This window comes from Panthera uncia, chromosome B4, assembly GCF_023721935.1.
Source record: "Panthera uncia isolate 11264 chromosome B4, Puncia_PCG_1.0, whole genome shotgun sequence".
Lineage (NCBI taxonomy): Eukaryota > Metazoa > Chordata > Mammalia > Carnivora > Felidae > Panthera > Panthera uncia.
In genome coordinates, this window is record NC_064809.1 from 39865124 (window position 1) to 39889121 (window position 23998).

The window sequence follows — 23998 nt, forward strand, 5'->3', positions numbered from 1 at the left end:
AAAAAAAAAAAAAATAAAAAAAAATAAAAAAAAATACATTTCCACGCTCTATTCACCAAAAAGTATGGAGGCAATGACACCCTGCAAGCAGTAAGCATCCAGGGAAAGATAATTGAGGCCTCTCTTTGGCATTCATTCTGGGACTCGCCCTTAATAATCCAGCCACTGCTACTATGCCCAGGTCTCCCTGTGACAATTCTGGCTCATGATAGCTCATCTTGGTGGATCTGTCCCCATAATACTGCCATTTGCATTTAATAGCTGTACCATCCCTTGACACTTTATTGTATTCTGTTTCTGGACTGTTGTCTTCCATATGCTAGCAAGATCATAAGAGATCATAAGAGAGTCTTACATTTCTCCCATAACACCTAACAAAGCACCAGCTTTGATAGAACATAGTTGTTGCTCGGTAAATATTGGATGGATGGATGGATGGATGGATGGATGGATGGGTGGATGGAAGGATGGATGGAAGGATGGATGGATGGAAGGAAGGAAGGAAGGAAGGAAGGAAGGAAGGAAGGAAGGAAGGATAGATGGAAGGATAGATTGATGGATGGAGGGAAGGAGGGAGGGAGTGAAGGGAGGAAAGGAGGGAGGAAGGAAGGAAAGACTGGTAGACGGATGGTCACATGAATGAATTGATAGCAATTAACAAATAAGTAAACTATACCTAGTCCCTAAATAATTCATGCAATCATATTATTTCCTTAGCTAACCTATAAAATAAGCTCTTTAAAGATAGGGTCCATGTCCTATACCTTGCTTGTAACCTTAGCACCTCGTCATGCTGAGAACATTCTAGGTTCTCTATAAATATCTCCCAAACTAATTAAATGTCTGTTTAGACTGTGATGCAATGCTGGCAGTTCCCCCTCTATTAAAGTGCTCAGTTTGGGCAGGAAAGGAGGCTCAGGTAGGCAAACGTTTCCTAAGGAACAAGTGTTTGGCCATCTTCCCAGCCAGAACTCAGTGGCCCCTACCTTGTCAGGGAAGCAGGTTGTCGTGGTGCAGCCACAGTCATTGGTGACAGTGGAGGCCAGGTACCCCAGTGGGCAGCTCACCGTGGAATTGACGCAGCTGCAAGCACACTCATACTCATCACAGCACTGGGTCTTCCGAAGGGTCGGCGTCCGGTGTGGGGGGCAAGAGGGCGGGGACTCCCTTCCGCACTCGTCCTTCCTGCAGGCTGAGTGATGGGCACAAGGTGAGGCTCCAGTCCCACACGGGGCAGTACACTCAGCCAGGGGTCCTAAGTATTTGAGCTATCATAGAAGATCCCGGGGAACTCCAGATTAATCAGAAACTAAATCCCAGCCCAGGGACTATAAGATGTTCAATCATATCAAAAAGCAGTTAGTCTGCAGAAAAAATAGGAACATTAATCAAAAGGAGAAATGTGAAGCTAGGAATTCTAATGGAGGAGAAGTAGAGGCTGCTTGGTCTCCACTCCATAAAGAAGTAGGGTCCTTCCAGCTTTTGATTCTCAGAGACAGCAGACATTGAGTCTCCAAGACCCAGACAGGTGTGGGCACACCATGCACTGGTAAGCATTCTTTTTTTTTTTTTTAATGTTTATTTATTCATTTTTGAGAGGGGGGCAGAGAGAGAGGGAGAGAGAATCCCAAGAAGGTTCCATGCTATCAGCACAGAGCCCAACGCAGGCCTTGATCTCATGAACCATGAGATCATGACCCTAGCCAAAATCGAGAGTTGGGACGCTTAACCGACTGAGCCACCTGGGCACCCCAACATTCTTATGTGCTGGTAGCTTATGTGACCCATTCCCCACCTCCATACCTAGAACAGTACCCTACAGTTTCGGGTCCTCCAACAATGTTGAACAAAAAAATGCTAGCAATCCTGTCAAATCCACAGTGTCATTTTATAAATCCCAATCTCATCCCTGTGTCCTCTGCGTCTTTCCAACTTCCTTCAAATAGGATGAGGTCTCCTCCCTCCCTCCAGGCCTTACATCTAGGAGCTCAAGTGAGATTCTAAAACACTTTAGAAACCCACTTTATGGGTATTCTCACAGACTAAATATGGAATTCTGTTCCTTAACATGCCTTGGTTTAGTCCAACTCTGTGGATAAACATACGAGAGGGGATGAATGAATTTGTTTGGGAAGAAGATCCAGTGGTAAGGACAAACCAAGGGACGTTCCCACCCCTCAGGGGTGTCTGGGAGAATGGGAGTGAGTAAAGATTGAATCTGGAGGCCTCTCCATCTGCCCAACTGTCTTCATGCAGCCCAAGAGGGAGGTGCCTGTTGCTGTGCCCACATCCGGTTCACCTGCAAGCAGCACACGGCTGGGGAGATTCAATCCTGGTGTGACCTTAACCCCTCCACTCCAAATGTACCTGAAGCCCAGACTCAATGAACTGGAGTACAGGACGCCTTCCCCCTGGCCAGGGGAGAGTGGCCGCACCACCCCCTCGTCATCTGCAGAGGCTTTACCACATGTGAAGTTGGGTCTGCACTCGCCGGGATTGGTCAGGGTCATCTGGAGGCCACCTTCACAGGGAGGCACCAGTGGCACATCACAGCTCGACAGGTCACACACTGAGGCCAGGAAAGAGAGATGCCCACTCAGAAGTCAGCAAGGTCACTCACTATTGTGAGTGGCACCTGACATTTCTATTCCTACAGACTTCTACTGCTTTGGGTGCAGGAGGAGGATGAGGACGAGGAGGAGGAGGAGAAGGAGAAGGAGGAAGAGGACTTCCTTCGAGGAGGTATAGGTGGCGATAGAGAAGGGGGGGGAGAGATAGACAGACAGACAGACAGACAGATCTAGAGTCATATTATAAGCTCATGTTGATTCCTCTTGTCACTATTGGGACTTCCAGATCTCAGCCAAGCCCTCTCAAGCCCTCTGGGCCTTGTCTGGTCTTCTGCAAGGTGGGAAGTCTACCATCCAGGGTCAGTCTCAAGATATCATGAAATAGCAAAGGCAAAGTGTCTGGCACATCATAGAAGCTTAATAACATCCATAAAATGAGGGGCTTGAACTAAATGAGGCCCCAGTTCTCTCTCCTGTTAACATTCTAAGACCTATTTTACGACACAAAGTTTTCTCAAGACACGTCTCCCTCCACGTAGGACTTCTATTTATGCCTGATAAATTTCATCAGCATAAATAAATGTCTCAGATTATTTCATTCTTTTTTAGATCCCTGGGCTGTCTCTTGTTCTGTTTGCTCTCCCTCAAAGATCTGCACCACTGCACATTTGACACGCCTGTACTTTATGTCTTCATCCGTACAATTAATAAACACATTGGACAGAACAGCGGCGGGGCACTGGAGATTTCCTGTCATGTTAACCATAATTCCATCAGCTCTGGATTCGTTTCATTACACTATTTATTCAGCCCATTACTCACCATGCAGTTTGCAAGCCTATAATGAAACCCTTTGACGAATAACTTGCTGAAATCAAGGTGCCCTGTGGGTGGCCTTCTGTGTCTAGTATCCTCAGAATGTTATTAAAAGGCAAATGGGTTACTTTGGCATGGCTTTTTCTTCAGTAAATCTCTGCACCACCCCCGCCAGTGATGACTCCATTCTTTTTTTTAATGCTTTCAAACTTCACATTTAATAATTCACTGCAGAATTTTCCCGGGAAGCTACCTTCCAGAGGTTACTTTTGCCATTTTTTGGAAAATCTAATCACCCCTCATCCACCTCCTTTCAAGTACCCGGTGCCTGAGCGCACGTGCGCCTTTCAGCACCTGCTGGGCGGGTCCCCTGGGGCCGGGCACATACCACACTCATACTCCGGGCAGCACTGCTCTGCACTCTGGCGGAGGCGGGCCACTTCACAGGGTCCGCATGTGGGAGCTGAGGGAGAATGTCACAGAGGTCAGAGAAACCAATAATGTTGCAGCCTGCAGCCTGCAGCCTGCAAAAAGTCACAGACTCCCGTCCCCTGAAAACCAGCACAGGCCCTGCATGGGAGGCCCACCAGGAATCAGGCTGAGGGGCCTCGGAAAATTGAGTCCCCCCAGGGTGTCCTGGTGGCCCCCTCAAATGTGCCTTCCAGGAGACTCTGCATCTGAAGGCCAAGGTGGGGACAGGGGGGCAGGGTTAACCTCTGAGCATATCTACTCCAGGTACAGAAAAGGGGACCCTGAGCCCAGTGAGGTAAAGAAGTGTGGGGCAGGATGAGGAAATGGACGTTTGTATCTGGCCCACCAGGTTTGCAGACAGGTGGCTATGGCCCAAGGGAGTCCTTCCTCCAAGAGCAGCCGGGAGTGGGGAGCTCACCTCTGGCGGTGGGGCAGGGCTGCGTCGTACAGTTGACCTTCCGCCCACTGAGGCACATGCAGATCTGGCAGGGCTGGTGGGATGGGACCCAGGTTTCCAGGAACTGAAGGAAAACACGGTTCAGGGAGGGCCCAGGACACTGGGGGCACAAGGCCTCGGAGGCCATAGAAGTCGGTCCCCCCACCTCTGGCTCAGTCACCCCTCAGAGGGCAGTGCCTGAGCCCGGCCTCCGCACAGTTGAACACACACAGGCTGAAAGGCAGTATGAGGCTCTGGGAGAGGCGGTCCCTGCCACCACACAAACTCCGGGGATGACGAACGACAGACTGCAGAAAACCCTCCAGTGCGGCCATCTCCGGTGGCTGCGCTAAAACTAAGCAAGGTGAGAATATGAGGATTCCCGTGCCACGCGGCTGGCCATTTCCCCAGAGTTGGGGTGTAGCTTGAGAAACAGACTCCATTTACTTGTGAAATTGGCAAGACATGGATGGGGCAGGAAGAGCAGAGGGGAGGGCAGCAAGACTCTGAGACTCGTCACGCCGTTAGGACTGGGAGCGGCTGAGACCAGAGGGCAGTCTCTCAGATGAGGGTTCCCGCAGCCCGTGAAGCAGCTTTCCCAGAGTTGGCAGGCGGCCCCACTGCAGGAGGGCCGTGAGGTCAGGGAGACCTGAACTCCTACATGGGCCTCGCTCCCTGGGCTGGTTTCCCGCCCACGAAAGGGAGGGCACTCAGGCCTCCTCGCAGGACGGCTATGGCAGGGCAGACTGTGACCAGCACAGACAGGGACCGGACCACAGAGCCGGGAGCAGGCATCCCTCTACACTCAGCCAGTGAGTCACATTCAGAGTTAAAATGAAATTCACCTTAAATTACCTGCCCCTGAATTAACACACTCTTATCCAGTAGCTCAAAGACCTCTAACAAATTCCCAGGTCAAGAAGGTTTTATTTATTCCATCTGCTTCCATGGCCAGCAATCAGTCAGCCGAGAAGAAGGGAGATCAGAGGTCTTCAAGGAAAACACCCTTCCCCCAAGCTGCCGGTCCTCCTCCAGGAGTAACCCTCTTACCTGTGACCCTTAACACCTTCCCTTCACTCAGTAAGTAATAACAGCCAACATCTAAAGAGCATATGCTATATACCATGGTTTTATGTACTTTATATAAATGACTTATTTTTTTATTTTTTAATGTTTTTATTTATTTTGTTAAGTTTATTTATTTTGAAAGAGACAGGAACAGCGTGAGTGGGGAGGGGCGGTGGGGGGGGGTGGGGAGGAGAGAGAGAAAATCCCAAGCAGGCTTCACGCTGTCAGTGCAGAGCCTGATGCGGGGCTAGAACTCACGAACCGTGAGATGATGACCTGAGCCGAAACCAAGAGTCAGACAATCGACTGAGTCACCCATGCGCTCCTATAAATGCCTCATTTAATCCTCACTGCAGCCCTCTAGTGAGGATATTTTTACCATCCCCACTTGTCAAAGGAGAAAGCTGGCACCTGCTTAGGATCACACCATCACAGCTGCAGAGCTTGGATTTGAACCCAGAACCCATCTTTTTAACACCATGCTCTACTGCCTCCCACCAAGAACTAGCATTAAATAGGTTCAAGATAATCTTTCTAAGAACTTAACATTTATTCACTTTATATTCCTTACAATACCCCTATCAGGTAAGTACTGGCATTATCTACACTTACAAACGATGAAATGGAGACACAGACAAGGAACTTGACCAGGTGCTACATCCCAGGATTTGAACCTGGCATTCTGGCCCCAGACACCACATACTTTCTATACTAACTACAGCTGCCTCTCTCTTTGATAATCACAGTGCCTGCCATGGGCAGGTCACACTGCCAGGGGGCACTGCAGGAGTGGTGGGGACCAAATACACACACGCTCCCAGCCTCAAATGGCTGACACTCAAATTGAGGAAATAAGACTCACCGATGAAAAGTTGAATGAGATAAAAGAACTGTGATACATTCACAGCATGGCATGTGACTCAGCCATGGAAACAAACTATGGAAACATGCAACATGGATGGATCTCCAAGGTATCATGCTGAGTGAAAGAAGACAGGCAAAAAAGGAGCACCCCTTGCATGATTCCATTTATGGAAAATTCCAGAAAATGTAAACGAATCTATAGTGACAGAAAGCAGAGCAGTGGCTGCCTGGGGGTGGGAGATGGGGGTTGGGGATGTATTAAAAAGAGGCATAAGGAAACTTTTGGGGCTGATGGCAATGTTGATTATCTCGATTGTGGTGATGGGTGTGTGCATACGTCAAAACTCATCAAATTGTACACTTTACATAGGTACTGTTGACTGCATGTAAACTATACCTCAATAAAGCTGCTTTTAAAAATGAGAAATAGAAGAGCCACAGCAGTGCAAAAGAAATGTTCACAGACGCTGGGGTGCTCCAGGAAGGCCCCACAAAGATGCACCTGTGCTGAGTGGGAAGGACCCGGGCAGAGAAAAGGAAAAGGGATTCCAGGTGGGAACAGAAGACAGAACGTCCTTGCAGTCACCAGACAACCGTAGAGGCCTTCACTGTCGGCTCCAGGGGGCTGTGTTTAACTTGGAGGATAACTGCAGCCCTGAAGCTCTGTGAGCAGGACCCTGCCTCAAAGAGAAGAGTGTCAAATATGGACAGCCCTGGTGAGAGTGAGCAGGATGGAAAAGGGAGGGACTAGCACAGGAAACCAGGGCTCTCCTAGGGGCTGGGAAGGTCCCAGGAGGCACAGGGTGCTGGCCTCAGAGGCCTGGTAATGGAAGGAGGAGGGGGACCTCTCACATCTCCCTAGGCCTCTCTCTCTGTTCTCCCTCTTTCCTGCTTTTTGCACTGATGGGGATGCAAAGAAAATGGCAAATCAAGGGATCTAAGTTTACACATTTAAATGGCACAGGTGATGAAAGAAGAAAGGAGAAGATCATATTTTTTATACGTCTTGGGGTTTTTCCCCTTATTTTTTTTAATTTTTAATAGTTTTTTTTTAAGTTTATTTATTTTTTTAGAGAGAGAGACAGAGTGCAAGCAGGAGAAGGGCAGAGAAAGAGAGAGGGAGACACAGAATCCGAAGCAGTCTCCAGGCTCTGAGCTGTCAGCACAGAGCCTGATGTGGGGCTCAAACTCACAAACCACAAAATCATCACCTGAGCCAAAGTCAGACACCTAACCAACTGAGCCACCCAGGCGCCCCTCCTCTTTTTAAATGTGAACTTTAGATATCTAAAGTCAAGAATAAATAATACAACTTTCCCATGATCCTGAGAGTGGACAACACAATAGATGACCAAAAATCAGGGGTTAAACCTCCTTTTCCAGAGATTTTCATTTCCCCAGGAAGCTTTAATGAGGCGTGCTGGAGGCAGGGGACAGAGTCTATGGCTCCTGAAAAAGATCTTTCTGGCTAATGCTTAACTAAAAGCACCAGCAGCCCCCACAGCTGCCCAACCTGTCCGGTTATGCAGCAAACACGGCACCAGGGGGCACTCTTGCACCAGAACAGGCCAACTCCAGCCAGTCCTGTCTCACCGACAGGGTTCCAGGGTGGGGCGTGACTATTTCCAGGAGAGAACAGGCATGTGAGCCAGCTGGTAAGAGAAAACTCAAGTCTTCAAAGCCCCAGGTCAGAGAAGGGACACAGCAAGTCACCGTGCACCATCCACCACAGCCAAGGACCTGAGAGGAGATGCAGGTAAAATGTAAGCACTGGGCTGCCACAGAACAGCCGAGACCAGGGGGGAAACGCAGGCTCCAGGAGCTCCGTCCGGGGCGATGGAGGCAGTCCTTGCTGCCCCGCACAGCCCCCAACCACAGAGGGACAGCTGGTGCTAGGCCCTGGATCCCCTCTGAGCCGGCCACAAAGGCTCACGTGTTTACACTGCGTTTTGTAAAATAAACAAGAGCTATGGAAACTGGTAAATATTTTGCCCTTCCAAAGTTACCACCAGAGATTTATACCCTGGATTATTTCCCTGAAGAAAAGTTGTCTAGGCTTTATTTTTCTGTTAAAGAAATTTCATTTCGTGGAAATGTCCTTCATGTTAGATTTTTATTCTTTCCCTGCTTTGCATGGAAAAATGGAAATTGCAAAAGGAGCCTGATAGGATATTTGTTTTCATCCATTTAAACTATATTTTCTGAAATAAACTGAAACTGGCTTTGTTCCCTTCATAGTTTTTGATTAACTAATTTTAATGTCCCTTGGTTCTGAAATATATTTGAGAGACTGTTTCTGTGTCTAAAATATTGCACTATTTGGAAGCATTCTTCACACAACTCAAATGCATATTCCAAGGTGTTGGGCAGAAGGTGAGGGGACCAGTGAGGAGAAATAGAGTCAGAGGGGGTGGGTGGAGACACTAAGATAAAGTTCACAAGCTTCTAGCTCTCCACACCCTACAGCATAAGGACAGTCACAGAGCCAGAACTGCTTTGCAAACTTGAGCTTCCTTCTCATCACAGAATGCCAAAGAAGAGGGTAGGGCCCATTTCTGCCTCCCTCTGAGAGTACCTTACCACTAACAGCAAATCTGGCCTGAAACTACCACCGGGTGCTGGCACCACACATAAATGGCTCGTAACCTTCAAACCCAGCAGGAGGGCATCCAGGAGCCGTGCAGATCAGGGACAGCAAGGTAAGGTTTTATTTACTTGTTTTGGAGAGTAAGATGATACAGGTAGTTACTTCAGTCGGCAAGGTCAAATACAGCAATACAGGATGAGTGGTCCATCTTCACCCTCCTAACTCATCTACTTCACGATGAGAACAAATGGGGTCCACTCAGATAAAGCCCAGTGAGAAAACAGAGCAGATGAGAGCCATCCAGTAATAGCTGGATGATCGCCCACGCATACTTGAAAACATAATTAGCTCGAAGTGTAGCTCGCAGTTCCAAGGGGATCAATGGCAGGGCTAGAACATTATGGGATGACCTAGTGTGGTGGATAGGAATCCCAGCATAAGCTCCTCATGCCATCTGAGCCTCAGTGTCCTCACCTATTCAATGGTACGTGTAATAATGACCCTATGGGGTTTGGGGGAGAATCAAGGGAAATGGTCCATTTCCTGTCTTACAATGTCAGGGAGAGAATAGTGTAGTTATTGAAATTATTGTTTTCGTCATTCTCTAGATTGGTCAGCTAGCTCTACCATGAGTTCTCTGAGCTGTGATTAAATCTAGTAAGTCACCTCAGCTGGTTCACTCAGTGATAAATGTCCTCCCTGGTAACGATGGAGATGTTAGATCTTGGGTGTAGTCCCTGATCAGAGAATACACTCTCCTTTGCTGGAAGCCAGATCTGTTCTCCCTGTACCATGCTCTGTAGTGTCACTATCAGAGATGAAGGACAGGACCACCGCACACATTCACATGTGCACAGACAGACACTACCCAGATACTACAAATGTACATTTTGTCACCTTTGAAGACATGACCACCATCTCAGGCCAAGATGGGGGAGACTCTGGTAAATATTCTTTCAAAATGGACTCGATAAATTCTAAGGGGCTAAAAGAATTAATTACTCAATTAATTACTCAATTACTCAATTCCCAAGCAAATAAGCCCAAAGAAGACCTAGCAAAAATGCGTTTTCATACATCGGAAAGAGCACGCTCTTTGGAGCCAGAGTTTTAAATACTGAGTCTAATTCTCACCTCCATCATTTACAAGCCGTGTCCATGGGCAAAGTAAGCTCTTTAAGCCTTGGTTTTCTCTTAAAATGTTTGTTAAGTCTTTATAAGATGATGTAAGACATCCCAGTGTGTTCTGTGGAACCCTGATCCAAGAGGATGCCATACACACACAGACACACATTCGCTCACTTGGCCACACACACAAGTTCCATGGTCAGATAAGTTTGAGAAGCAAAATCCCTCCTAACCACTGGCACTATACATTAGTGCATGAAAAGCTCTACTGAGTCCTACAATAAAGAAACCTATTTAGCTAGTGCTCTTTAAGCTCTCTTGACCACAGGTAACTGTTAATACCCTGCAAAACACACCTTGAAATAATGCTGAGATAATGAATATAGAGTGCTTAGTACAATGCAAGGTATACAATATATCTTCATAATAGCAGACATCACCATGTAAAATATTCTCTCCCCATCCCCTTCTGGGTTCCTATAGCTTTCCCCTTACGTGAATATAATGACGATAACAGTAGGAGTACTTGTAGTAATATGTTGTTAATACTCTGGGGGGTTTTCACACAGCTGCTATATGACAGACCCAGGATTTGAACCGAGATGTATCTGGCTCCAAAGCCATTATGCCAAACTGCTTCCCTATCCTTCAATGATCCCCTTAAGAGTTGACCCTTGCTGCCACAGTTTGGGGGGTGGTGTGGACAATCACTGGTGAACACTTCACCCTACTGACCCGAGACAGAAGCAGCCCCACAGGAGGTAAAAGGCCAGGGCTCCTACCTGGTGCCGGACTCCATCCTCACTGACACACTGGGTACAGGCCTCCTCAGGGACACAGCTACCTTCCAGCAGGACTTGATGTGGGGGGCAGAAGCAGCCTTCTGAGGGATGGTCCCCACAGGAGCTCGTATTGCCCTCACAGAGCCGGGGGCAGCCACGCTCACAGTGGTTGTACACCAGGGATGGTGGGCATGACATAGCTACAAACAGAGAATGAGGTCACACTCAGCCCACACCAGCTGGGAAACAGAGGCACAGCTGATTCAAAGAGGTTGATGATCTGACAAATGTGCTGGGGCGGAAATGACTATTTCCACCCATTTTTATTCTCTCCGTTTTCCATAGAAATAGACCTTTAAGCTAGACACACGACCACAGCATAAAGACTACATTCCCCGACCTCCCTTGCAGCTTAACGTAGTCATGTCACTAAGTCCTGATTTTTTTTTCAAGGAGAATCACTTAATTCAGTACCATTCAAACTTTTTTGACAATGAATATAGTAAGAAATACATTTTACATCATAGACCAGGAATAGATAGATAGATATCAAGTAAGTTTCACAGAATACTGCATAGAATGTGCTCTATTTTCTATCCTATTCTATTCCATTTTTTTAACTTTTTTTGTTTGAAATTTTTATTTAAATTGTAGTTAGCTAACATATAATGTAATATTGGTTTCAGGACTAGAATTTAGTGATTCATCATTTACACATAACACCCAGGGCTCATATCAACAAGCGCCCTCCTTAAGGCCCATCACCCATTTAGCCCACCCCCCCCCCCATCTCCCCTCCAGCAACCCTCAGTTTGTTCTCTATAGTTAAGTCTGTTATGGTTTGCTTCCCTCTTTTTCTTTTCCCTTCCCATGTTCTTCTATTTTGTTTCATAAATTCCACATGTAAGTGAAATCATATGGTATTTGTCTTTCTCTGACTGACTTCTTTCACATAGCATAATACGCTCTAGCTCTATCCACATCATTGTGAGTGGCAAGATTTCATTTTTTTTTTTGATGGCTGACAAATATTCCATTATATATATACATACCACATCTTTTTTTCCCTTTTTTTTTCCTTCGAAGATTTTATTTAAATTCAAGTTAGTTAACATATAGTATAGTATTGGTTTCAGGAGGAATCTTTTTAAAAAGACATCTCTCCATATCCTTTGTCCTTTTTCCCTTCTTCCCTCATGCTGCCATTTGGAACCTGGATGTGATAGCTAGAGCTCCATCTTTAACCATAGGGAAAAAACACGCCCAAGTGAGAACAGAGCAAAAAACTAGAGCCCAGTTTGAGACCCAGGAAGAGCTGGAGCCACCTCCCTCTGATCAGTTGTGTGACAGAATTTTCCTTGTCTGTTACTTGAGTCAAACTTAGCCCTAACTGATGATGTTAGCCTGCATATCCTTGGGAAGTCTTGTGGGTCTTTCTTTTAAATATAGGTGTGTTTATTCCTTTAAAAAAATCCTCTTAAATTAAATAAGGAATCCACAGCTGTGAAGAGTTGCCTGGAGAAAAGCTACAAGATGATTCACTTGTCCGACTCTGGCCCTGCTCAACCCCTTCCTAATGTTCTCATGGTGCCAAGGCAGGGGGCAGGACTGTCTAAGGATTTAGAGCACCAAGCATTTTCCTGTGAATGCACAATAAGTATCCAGGGGTAGACAAAGAAATTAGTATGTAGAAAAGGACTGTAGCTAACTCAGAAACTATCATTTGCTCCTTGATCTACAGGCAGGTTGAAAGGAGACACTACCATCTAATGGACTCAGAGCACCAGGGCTGGAAGGAACCCAGGGGTTGTCTAGGCCCATGATCCTATTCTGAGATGCAGAAAGCAAGGTCCAGATAGAGAACAGCTGGTCACCTGCTGAGCTGGGACTAAGGTGCCCAAGTCCTCCAGCCACAGGTGAGATCTGTAACGGCTCTAGGATAATAAACTCCGAGACTCTGAGATGTTTGCATATATTGATTTCCCTCCAGAAAAAGTCAGGGATCATATTCAGTAACTGAGGATGCTGAAGTTCAGTGTTCTTGTCACTCCAGCACCCCCTGAGGCATCTGATTCATCATGGTACCCCCCACATGTTAAATGATAAATGCCAAGTCCAAGTAGGGGAACTGAACTTGGGGAGGTATCTACACTAGCAATCCCGTGGTATCTGTTATTAAGACATGTCTTAATATTCAGTGGCAAAATCCACTCACACTTCAAAACCCTGCTCAAGCATGGCTTACTCTGAGCGTTTGCTAAACCTGGTGGAATTTCAAACTCAATATGGCTGGTCATTCTGTACTTTGCTGATGCCTATAGGTGTCTGATACATTAAAGTCACATCTGTCTGAACTGTAGAAATGCTTTCATTTGCACAGAAATCCTGCACTCAAATGAGTTAAACATCTACCATCTTATTTGATCCTAAATGGGATCCTCCATAATAGGAAAAGCAGGGACTTTTATCTTTATCACCCAGAAAAAGAATCTGAGGCTCCAAGAGGTTGAGCAAGCCCATGATTAGTTGGTCTTCACGACTTCAGGAGGACGCACGTGGAGACTCACCACAGAAATTACTCCTCCTCCAGTCAACACAGACTCCTTTGGTCCGACAGAGGTGGGCGTACAGGGCAATCGCCTCACACACTTGTTCCTGGTGGCAACTGTCCTGCTGGCACATGGCGTAAAAGGTGGCTGGTGCCAGGAGCTGGTGGCATTCGGCAAACAGGGCTGAGAGGAGGAGCTGGCAGTGGGAACTGCTGGAGACAGGACACTGTTCCTCGGGAACAGGCTGGCACGTCTTCCCTGGCTGCTGTACCGTCCATTCCTGGATGAGCACCTTCCAGTCTGTGGTGACCGTGCCATCCCTCAGCATGAAGTCATTGGCCCCGTTCTCGTCGCAGATCCCTATACAAATGAGGAAAGACAAGATTGTTAGCCCTGGGTGCCCACCTACTGATGCTAGAGACCTGGCCGTTCTCCATCCCAACCAGCGTCTGAAACTTATAACCAACCGGACCCAGAAGCACAAGCAGCCAAAAGTTCCGAGACTAGAGCGAAGGTTTATAAATGCAAAGTGGGGACAGTCAGGAGAATGTTCTCACCACAGAGACCATACATCTTCGAAGCAAAGGTCTTGGGGCTGAGCTGCAGCTGGAACTCATTGTTTTGTGGAGTGAATGTGAAGATGTGGCCAAGATGGTTGAATCTCATCTCATACATGATGGTGCCATAGACATTGACTTCTATGTCCCCACCCACATATGGGACAGAGACCAGTCTTCCATTCACTGTCAGCTGCCCAAAGAAGAAAATGACTCATCAGTGGTCATCACAATAAAGAATCTTAGAATTTCATCTTCGTTTCTTCCTGAGGTTACTGATAGTCCCTATGCTTCTGCCACATTCAACTCCAGTGTCATCCACAAACTCTGATATCTGACAGCAGCTCTTCTAAGATGAAGGGGCTTTGCAGAGCTTGATGGGAGAACAGAGCATTAAAATCCTATACAGATGGCCTGAAAGCCCAGGGGTTAAAGCCAGCCTTGAGTCTGTGTACATTCAACAGGGAAGGGCAACCCCTTCCAGAAACACTGAGAAAGTTGCCTTTTGTCAGTTCATCAGGGTGGTGTCTCCAGGAGCATCTCACAGGACTATGTTAAGTTCATTTATGTATGTATGTATGTATGTATGTATGTATGTATGTATATATGTGTATTTTTGGTCACCAGCTCTTTGGAGGCCCCATTATACATCATATCAAACATACTAAAAGTCCCAGGGTGAATATAATTTTTGCTGTTAAAGGTTTTGGAAGGCTTTTTATCCTTTTGATTTTAAAATTTTGGACTTGAGCTACTCATTTAATATAGGACTAGCTATGATTTTTCAGCAATGAATGTGCATATTCAGAAATTCTTACAAAATGAGAAGAAGGTTACTACAAGTTACTTTCACATAATGAAATATTTGTGTTGTTTTTTTTTTTAACATTTATTTATTTTTGAGACAGAGAGAGACAGAGCATGAACAGGGGAGGGTCAGAGAGAGAGGGAGACACAGAATCTGAAACAGGCTCCAGGCTCTGAGCTGTCAGCACAGAGCCTGACGCGGGGCTCGAACTCACGGCCCACGAGATCATGACCTGAGCCGAAGTCGGACACTGAACCGACTGAGCCACCCAGGCGCCCCAAAATATTTGTGATTTCTAAATGAACAAGAAGTTGTCATATGTAGCCTTTTGTAAACAAACATTTATTTTTATCAGTGTTGCAGCTTTCCTCTCAAATTTTGGAGCCATACGTTTTGATCAGGCCCTAAATATTTTCAAAGGCCCTAATGTAGATCCTAAATATTCTCCTTTGGAAAATGCACAGGTCCTATGCACTGGGCTCATCATGCCTGCTGGGTAAACAGCTCTGGTGTCTCTCCCAATTTTCTGCCAGCACCAGAAACCAGCACTAGATTTGTAATGTAATGCTACCTAAAATGGATCCTTTCTTCCAAATCTGGGCCCAGAACAACATGAAATCATGCCACAAGGGAGATGAAAATAAGCTTCTCCTAAGAAGGTGGTGCTCTGCTGGTGGGGCAGAAGCTGGTGTGTCCCTAACAGACACACCAGCTAAAACCAAGTGCCACCAGAGGCTTCTTGGGGGTTCTGTTGCTGCCTTGCATGGGACCCACAGAAAGCACCTCTCACCTGCATGTCACTGTGGAGCTCAACTGAGAGGCCGTCATGTTTCACCTCAATGGACTTCATGCAGGCCTGCCTCGTCTCAGGGATGCAGGCACCATTATGGAGAATCACCTCCAGGTCCTGCTCCTTGTTTTGAAAGAGGACATAGGAACAGCTGCCAGTCAGCTTGAAATTCTGTCCATCAAAGGTCACAATGTGCCGGGTAGAGCTGCCCATGCACACACCTGAACAGGGGAGAGCAAAGGATGGATGTGACATTATCCAAACTCCCACACATGCAAAGAGGCAGATGTTACCATGTTGCAAACAGATAAATAGAGTTGAGCTCAGAACGAGCCCTTTGAGGTTATGTAGTCTAACTTCCTCCTTTTTACAGATTAGGAATCTGGAATTATGAGAGGTAGAGAGAGCGGCTTAGCTAAGTAACACTTGGTCATTAAATATTTTTCTAGAGAAGGTTTAGAAGGACAAGTATCACAAAAAAACATGGAAAATTATACAACCATACTTCCAAAAAATGTTAACGTGTAAAGTGAATGATCTCTACAGGGATGCTTTGGCTCAGGAAACAAAGTTAAGTTTCAGGGTTGTTATGACTTGTTGAAATCATGAGGATCTAAGCATATCATGAGCTTATGAGCTCATTGTAAAGAAAGTTCACCTAAAGACACATGTGTCCTCTCAGCTGCCAAGTTTCTAATTGTACAAGTGGCCATGTTGACTTGATCCCTTAAGAGATGATCACACGAGAGAAATATTTCTGAAGCCAAAACAAATGATTGGGTCTCCACACTCCCTCATTTGCCACTCATTCATTCACACGATCAGCAAATTCTCAAGGGTCCTGTTAAAACACCACTTGGAAACACTCATCATCTTGCATCTGCATAAGATGATTCTGTAAAACCCTCCCATGGAAGGCACCACTGCCATGCATGATTTGAAAGCTAATCTTAGACCTAAAGGAAGTTGGAGATGAGCTTTCCAGAGCATCTGTGACCACAGCTATGGTGGTGGGTAAATAAAAGCCCAAGGACTGAGAGGCAGGCTCAGTGGTCTGTGAGGCTGCACTGATGTCCCTAGCTCATACCAGGTCCAGGCAACCTCCACCTGCATCCGTGGCCTGTGCGTCAAGCAGCACAGCCACTAACAAATGAAGAGGCTGGATGCACCATCTGTCAGAGCTGAGCAGCCTGCCTGGAGCTCTTCGACTCAAAATCCCCTGAGGCCCAGAGCAGTCAGTCACTCCCGAGGGGCACTTGATGCCCGTGCAGCAAGTGGTTCCCAACACTCCAGCTATGGAAAGTGTCACGTCTTCAGGAGATCAGCGCCTCTGCTATGAGGATGTCACAAGTCACAGGTAAAGAAGTATTAGCTCACACGTGGCAAGCTAGTGAGAATGGCTCTGCCCAGCGTCACATAAACTGTTACCATGAAGTGGGTGCTTCAGAGCCAGAGAAACTCAAGACTGAATTCTGTTCCACCCTGTGCTTATACTGTGACCTTGGATAAATTACTTCACTTCTGTGGTCCTCTCCTATGCCCTCTGCTGTCTTTGAACTGGTAGGGAGGATTTCTGGACTATGTTTTTAAGCAAAAAAGGCAAAGCTTATTTGTGAAGAAGGATGAACCTGAAATGAATGAGACTGGTTACCTGCAGGGAACATAAGTGGAAACTAGTAGAAAGCACGGAGGGATGGGAAGAGTGGAGAGACACTCTGAATAAACCTTTCTGTACATTCTCACATTTGGGGCAATGTTAGTAATTCACGTACAAGAACAAATGAATAAACTCAACAAGGATGGGGATGAGGGAAACCCAAAATGAAACACAAACAGAAACAAATTGAAATCATGGTAATAAATAACATAACTACACTGTTAGGGGAGAAACTAATCTAAATAATACAGGTGGGGTAGGCGGGAATGTACTATGTACTAAAGGCAAAAGACAAAAAGAATTGCATATGAATACTGTACTCTAGTTAGATTTGTTTTTCATCCAGGCATTGGTTAGCAATTCTGAAACTACTTTATGTGTATTCTGGGATTAAGCCAACATATAAATATATCGTGGATAATGAGAGCCAGACTCCTTACTGTGTGAGAGAGGGAGGTAGACATGTCAAAAGGACACAAGAGTCAAATTGAAAGGGTTCCCATTAGCCACATCTGAGACCATCAACCAAGAAAATAAATGATGCTAGTAATTGATTATACCCCATAGAATAAAATAAGAACCAATGAGCCCATGTTGATACAAATAATTAACTGAATTAATCAATGACAGAGAAGGAAAAATTCTTCCTTTCAATGGAATTCCAACTAGTAAATGCGGAGGGGATGATGGAAATCAAAAATCACTATCTGGCAAACACAATAAAAACTGTTTCAGGTGAGGATCATCAATGCATGGTAAACTTAGTGGGTAAAAGTATATTTCCAGAGTTTCAAAATATCTCTGTATATGATCATTATTAATTACGAGGAGGAAAACGGTAATTTTACAGTGGAAAAATCTGGTAAATATCACCTAAACCAAGTGATCAAACTTAACGTCACCTGTAATGAGACAAATTGATATCCTGTGTCTCCTCTTGACAAACAAAAAAGATACAGCATGTCTTCCGGGGTATTCTTAACAAAATGTGTAACCTAAATCTAACCCAAATTGAGGGACATTCTACAAAATTACTAGCCAGAACTCTTCAAAAATGTCAAGGTCATAAAAATCAAAGAAATACTTAGGATCTGTTGTAGATTGAAGGAGACTACAGAAACATGACGACTTAATGTCATGTGGGATTCTGAATTGAATCCTACCTCTGAACAAAGGACATGAGTGGGACAGCTGATAAAAACTGAGTAAGATGTTTACAGGTGTACTTTATGGATGTTAATTCCTGATTTTGATCATTATACTGTGATTATATAAGATACACCAAGCTGGGTGAAGATACTCAGGAATTCTTTGTATCATTTGTACAGCTTTTTTTGTAAACCTGAAATTGTCCAAAATAAAAAGTTTTAAATATTTTTAATTTTAAAATGTTTTAAATGCTTAAAAAAATAGCCCAAATCTAGTTTTATTGCTTCTGATAAAAGAGAGTATAAAGAGTCAAGGTTATAAAAGGAGTCAAGAGGGGTATTGAGGGACTGGATTTAAGAAGACATTTGTTTGTACAGAGTTCCTATTGCATTGTGGGTCTCACACCCCCAGGTGCCCCACTAGGGACAACCAAGCCTTGTGAACAGGACTTTCAAGAGGCCACTCCCAGAGATGGGTTTGTGTATCATGCAGTTACAGGGACCCTGGACCAGTGTCTGAAACTTAACCTGAAGAATGTGAAAGAAAGAAGCTATTACTATTGCCCAGATGTGGCTTGCTGCTGTTTGGGGAAGCAGGCACACTCCACTCCCTGGCAAGGAGAAGCAGCAGGCAGCCCAATGATACAGAATCCTTCTGCACCCCAAGATTGAGTACCAGAGGAATAGAGCAGGGGAGCCTCTGAGAGCTGGCAAGGTAAAGTGGTCACCTTAAACACCTGCCAGGCCAGAGAGCACAGAGCCCTCTCACAGAAGCACCAGTCACGGGAGAACCTTCTTCAGAAGGTTCCCCAAGCTGGGGGAGAGGCAGAACACACCCCTTTCTTGGGGGCAGGCAGCACAAACTGGGAGTAGGGAGCTGTTTTAACTCTAACTCAAGGTTAAGGTTTTGGTGATTACACAGGAGTGGGCACCTAATTACCAAGTTGAGCCTTTGTTTTATAACTTAAAGTAACCATAGAACTCTTTATGAATAAACAGAGATGACACAGGTCTGGTAGCATTCTCATCCAGTCCAGGGAGATAATTTATCCTACTAAATAAACTGTCAAGGGAGGCCGAGGAATAAAATACAGTTTTGGTTTTATCCCACTGGTTATGTCTATTTAATACAGGAATTATATGCCAGGTACGTATTACCTATGCAGCCATTTCTCCCAACCATGAGGCGGGGGCTAACCCTCCCCCCGGATGAATGCCCTCCACAGGGCTGCATAAGATGGAGTTTACTATGTCCTCCTCATAAACGAGGCCACTGTGACGATGTACCATGGCACCCAACTCCCATCCAGCTCCAGGTGTGAGTGAAGAGTTTTCTGGGGGCGTCCCTCTCACTGTTCTACTTCTACAGCATAGACTTCTAATGACTTGCCAACAGCCAAGTTGAGAAAGAAACAATCAATTCTTCCTTCTGGTTATGCATTATCTGGGGAGGTGCTTTCCAAAGACACAGGAGGAGAACACCGATCCCTGGGACTGAATGAACATACATCCAAAAGACACAAGAGGGAGGGAACATGGGTGAAAGTAGCATTCTACATGTAGTGAGGAGGGAAAGGGGCTTCTGGTCTACCTCTCTGCACAGCCACACTAAAAGCACTGCCCCTGCAACACCACCCAGGCTGATGAAGCATCGGACTCACAGGGGCAGGTCCAGCGGCAGCCACAAGTCTCCTCCACCCTGAGAGGGGGCTGGCTGTTGGGACATGATGGCCTCGGGCCTCGGTCACAGTTGACTCGATGACTCTTCAGCAAGGTCTGGCCATCTGGCAGGCAAGTAACTGTGTGACACTGGTCTGGCAGGGTCCAGATGTCCCCGGGCTACAGAAGAAAGAAGCAGATTCAGGCAGGTACAGGATGAGCCAGTCCTGCGCTAAGCCCATCAACTGGGCAACTGACCCCCTCTGAGGACACAGAGACTAGGACTTGGACATGGGCCCAAGCAGCAAGGATGCAGAACACAAGATTTACAGGTGGAACGTCCCCACACATCCACACGCATGCACAAAAGCAGGATATAAGAGGGAGAACTGGACCAAGACCAAAGGAGGAAAAAGGGGGAACAAGCACCCCAAATACTCATTCTTATCTTTCTTTCAAAGCCAGCGCTGAAAGGAACTCACTCTCTTCTCATTCCCTTCCTCATCCACGCAAACTCCAAGGAACCCTGAAACAGACACAATTAAGATCTGAGTTCCGATTCCCAACCTGCAGCAGAAGCCATCACAAAGTCTGTGTGGCCCCAGGGCTAGTCCCGGAAGGGGACTTCACTCTGCAAAAAGGGTCTGACCAGGTTTGACTGTGAGTATATGCAGGTCCACCAGGTTAAGAGGTGGTCACCCTGTGGCTCTTCAGGCATGCTCTGTGGTTCTCAATAACTATGGTGATAACAACAGTAAGAACACAGCAATCTCTACAGGGCATGAAGCTTCTCAGGCCAGAAACTCCTTTTCCCATTTCATGTGTAGATCAGTGCCTAGTGAGGAGTTGGGGAGGAAATGAGGCAAGGTCCCAGAAATTCGAAAGAGACCTTTAAGAGTCCTTCCAGGAGAGCTATCTTCCAGCAGGAAAGGGCAATAACTCTAGTAGGTTTTGACTCAGAGCTAATCACATTAGGAAAATAAATAAAATCAGGTAAAAAGAATTATATATGATAAAAATAAAAATTCTAACCTAAGTCAGTTTAAGCCATGGCACTTTGATATTAGATTCTACATTACTGTTTTTCTAAGGCCCTATATACTCAGGCTGAGGGTGAATATAGGACATGGGGAAGAAGACCATGGTCTGCAGGCTGCTGGGGTTCCCTGCATCTGTCTTCCACTTCTTTGTTCAAGATCACTCTGCGCCAGCAAGCATGGGTTGTCTCTGCTAAAGTCTTGATGGACAGTTAGGATGGAAGGAGGGCTTTACACAGAGAACTTTCTGGTGGTCCCTCGGATGTTTTTAGTACAAACTTTCCATGAACAGAAACTTAAAGGTCCTGGTCTATGTAACAATCTTCATTCAAGGCCAGATCTTGTGCATGCATACCTTTGGGTCTCTAGAATGGGGTTTTTCCTTTTGAGGGGGTATGAAAGGCATTACAAGACTCACCAGAGCATAGCTTGTGGAAGAAGGAATTTCCTAGGGTGACCATGGTGGGAAGGTCTTCGATTCGCTGGAGCTTCACCACATTGGAGCTGGCCTTTGGGCCTGCCAAGATCCTCAGCTGGGCCTCATCATACCGATCCCCAATTCCAATGGGGATCACTGTCACTCCTGGGGTTAGCAGAGGAACAAGAAAGGGTCTGTGTTAACCTGCTTTGGTCAGGTGGGCCCAAAGTGGACTGACCTGAACCTATCCCCAGCATCTGTACAGAGCCTCATGCTTCCTAGATGGGTCACATAAAGTGACCCCATGAGCAAATATTCAGTCAGTCAACCAGTTTGAATGACACCACCCTGTGTCAGGTACTATTCTAAGCAATGGGGATACAGTGAGCCAAGCAGATGAAGTCCCTGTCTTTGTGGACCTTGCACCTGGCAAAGACAGACCAAAAAAACACACATATAAGGAAATCTCTAGTATTTCAGACGTGGGTAAGTGCTTAGGAAAAAACAAAATGAGATATGAGGATGGGAGTGCCCAGGGTAGAAGTGGGAATTACTGTTTCATGCAAGGTGGCTGGATAAGCATTTGATGACATTTGAGCAGAGACCTGAGGTGAGGACAGAAGAAGCCAAGAGGATGTCCCAAGCAGAGTGAACAATGAGTGAAGAGGCTCTGAGCAGCAGTCTGAATGTGTGCTCCAGGGTGGCTGGAGCAGACCAAACACGAGAGGAAGTGGGTCACAGACCATGCAAATCTTCACAGCCCACACAAGGACATAACATGTTCTCTGAACGAAAGGGGAAGCCAGTCAAGACTTTGGGGCAGAGGAGTGACATGGGCTGACCAGTCTTTAAAGGGTGGCTACAGCCACCATGTTGTTTTTGAACTACAGGGGACAAGGATGGCAGTTGGGATTCCATCAGAAAGTTATTACAGGGGCGCCTGGTGGCTTAGTCGGTTAAGTGTCTGACTCTAGATTTCGGCTCAGGTCATCATCTCATCAATCATTAACCCATTAGGCAGGTACTGGAAAAGGGCTTGGCACATGTGAAGGTCTGATGGTTCTCACCACCCCATAATGAGTCCCTCTGGCCTCAGACGTGGTGAGGTGGTGAGACTGGGGACAGGGCAAGGACACCACACCACTTCCAAAAGGAAAGGTGTGGAGGTCTGACCCAGCCCCAGCCCTGGACACAAAGGGAAGCACTAAAAGTGACAGTTGAAAGCAAGCAGACAAATGAAGGACAAATGCATATTTATTACTGTTTGGTTTCTAAGTAACACAGGGATTGGTCCACTTCCTGCTGTTTGGAACCAGGCCACGGGTGGCTATTAAGCATTCACAACCATCAGGCCATCCAAAAGCAATCCCGCCAGCTGCCTTCAATCTTCTAGCAGGTTAGGAGAGTCTCGGGATTGCACACTGGACACTTACGGTTGGACCTGGCTGCATCGGCTGCAGCGTCCACCGAATCCATGGAGACACCCATGACCAGGATGACCACCACCTTCGAGGCTCCAGGCCTGGCACCGTGGACTTCTGAGGTGACATATCGCACAGCAAAGCCCAAAGCATCCCCTGAGAATGGAGAACAGTCCACACCAAGTCAGTCCTGACGGCAGGAAATGCTGGGCATCCTGTCTCATGGCAGATCCTTAGGTCAACCAAACAGAAGGATTCAGAGATGGAGAAACACACAAATCAGATCCGGAAGAGCATCCAGGCCCACACTTTACAGGGAGGGAAACTAGCCTAAAGAGCAAAGTGACTGGCCGAGGTCACTTAGTTACATATGCCGAGAATTAAGACCAGACGAAGCTCCTGCCTCCCAGCCCATAGCACCAGGTTACCAATTCGGTTGGGGCCTCCCTCCTGCTGCATGAGGTCCACGAGGCTCAGCAAATGGACTTTCTCATAGGCCACATTCCACGGCACATCGATGGTGGTGATGCTTCCATACTGCAGCACTGACACCTGAGTGAGCCGAGGCCCTAACAGGAAAGACAACGTGGAAATCGCACTCTGGATCAGGTGGAGCCCCAGAAAGAGCTCCTTCCCAACCTGCTCCAACAGGTGCATCGCTCACCTATGTTGGCTTTTGAAATGAAAGCCTTCGCAAAACTCTTCATTTCACCAAAATAAGAAGCTGGCAAGCTGGAGGAGCCATCCAGGAGGAGGATCACATCCAGGGGCTGGCTACAGTCTGCAAAGACACCAAGAGGGTGGGCACCCAAGTGAGCACACCAGGCCCACTGTAGCAGACACAGCATCCAAGAACATGCAGGATGCCACCCACCATGAGGAACCATGAAGGGGAGGGTGCCTCCACCGGTCCTGCATGATGGTTAACATGGGCCGGGAAAGGGGGAAGGGAACCCAGGAGTGCCCCAGGGTGGCAGACATTGGGAAGACTCCAAATCCACCCAAAGGCAGTTTAAATGCCTATAGATGAGAGCAAGATGCATCTGCTCCCTCAGTAACTGGAGGCTGCAACTCTTCTAGAATTGAGCAAAATATTGAAGAATAAGAGGGAGATGGCCAAAGGAAATGGGAGTGGCAGCATGGGGCTAGAGGGCGACTTCCATGCTCTCAAGTCTTATGGGCTGGTGAACGTGCTATAAGGTATTCCAACTATAAATGACCAGTGTGCATGG

The 23998-nt window shown here is 46.5% G+C and overlaps 1 protein-coding gene across 1 annotated transcript in view; it reads right to left on the bottom strand.

Annotated features, from left to right (window-relative positions):
• The window catches only part of VWF (von Willebrand factor), a 137440-nt gene that overhangs the window by 19741 nt on the left and 93701 nt on the right, over positions 1-23998 (bottom strand). The window contains exons 29-42 of the mRNA XM_049624950.1: positions 23431-23547; positions 23195-23335; positions 22779-22922; positions 21346-21510; positions 20373-20416; positions 19893-20070; positions 15427-15647; positions 13829-14021; positions 13290-13631; positions 10723-10922; positions 4276-4378; positions 3775-3849; positions 2465-2569; positions 987-1192 (exon numbers count right to left, since the gene is read on the bottom strand). Of these exons, the coding sequence (XP_049480907.1) occupies positions 987-1192; positions 2465-2569; positions 3775-3849; positions 4276-4378; positions 10723-10922; positions 13290-13631; positions 13829-14021; positions 15427-15647; positions 19893-20070; positions 20373-20416; positions 21346-21510; positions 22779-22922; positions 23195-23335; positions 23431-23547 (2234 nt within the window). The remainder of the gene's footprint in view (positions 1-986; positions 1193-2464; positions 2570-3774; positions 3850-4275; positions 4379-10722; positions 10923-13289; positions 13632-13828; positions 14022-15426; positions 15648-19892; positions 20071-20372; positions 20417-21345; positions 21511-22778; positions 22923-23194; positions 23336-23430; positions 23548-23998) is intronic.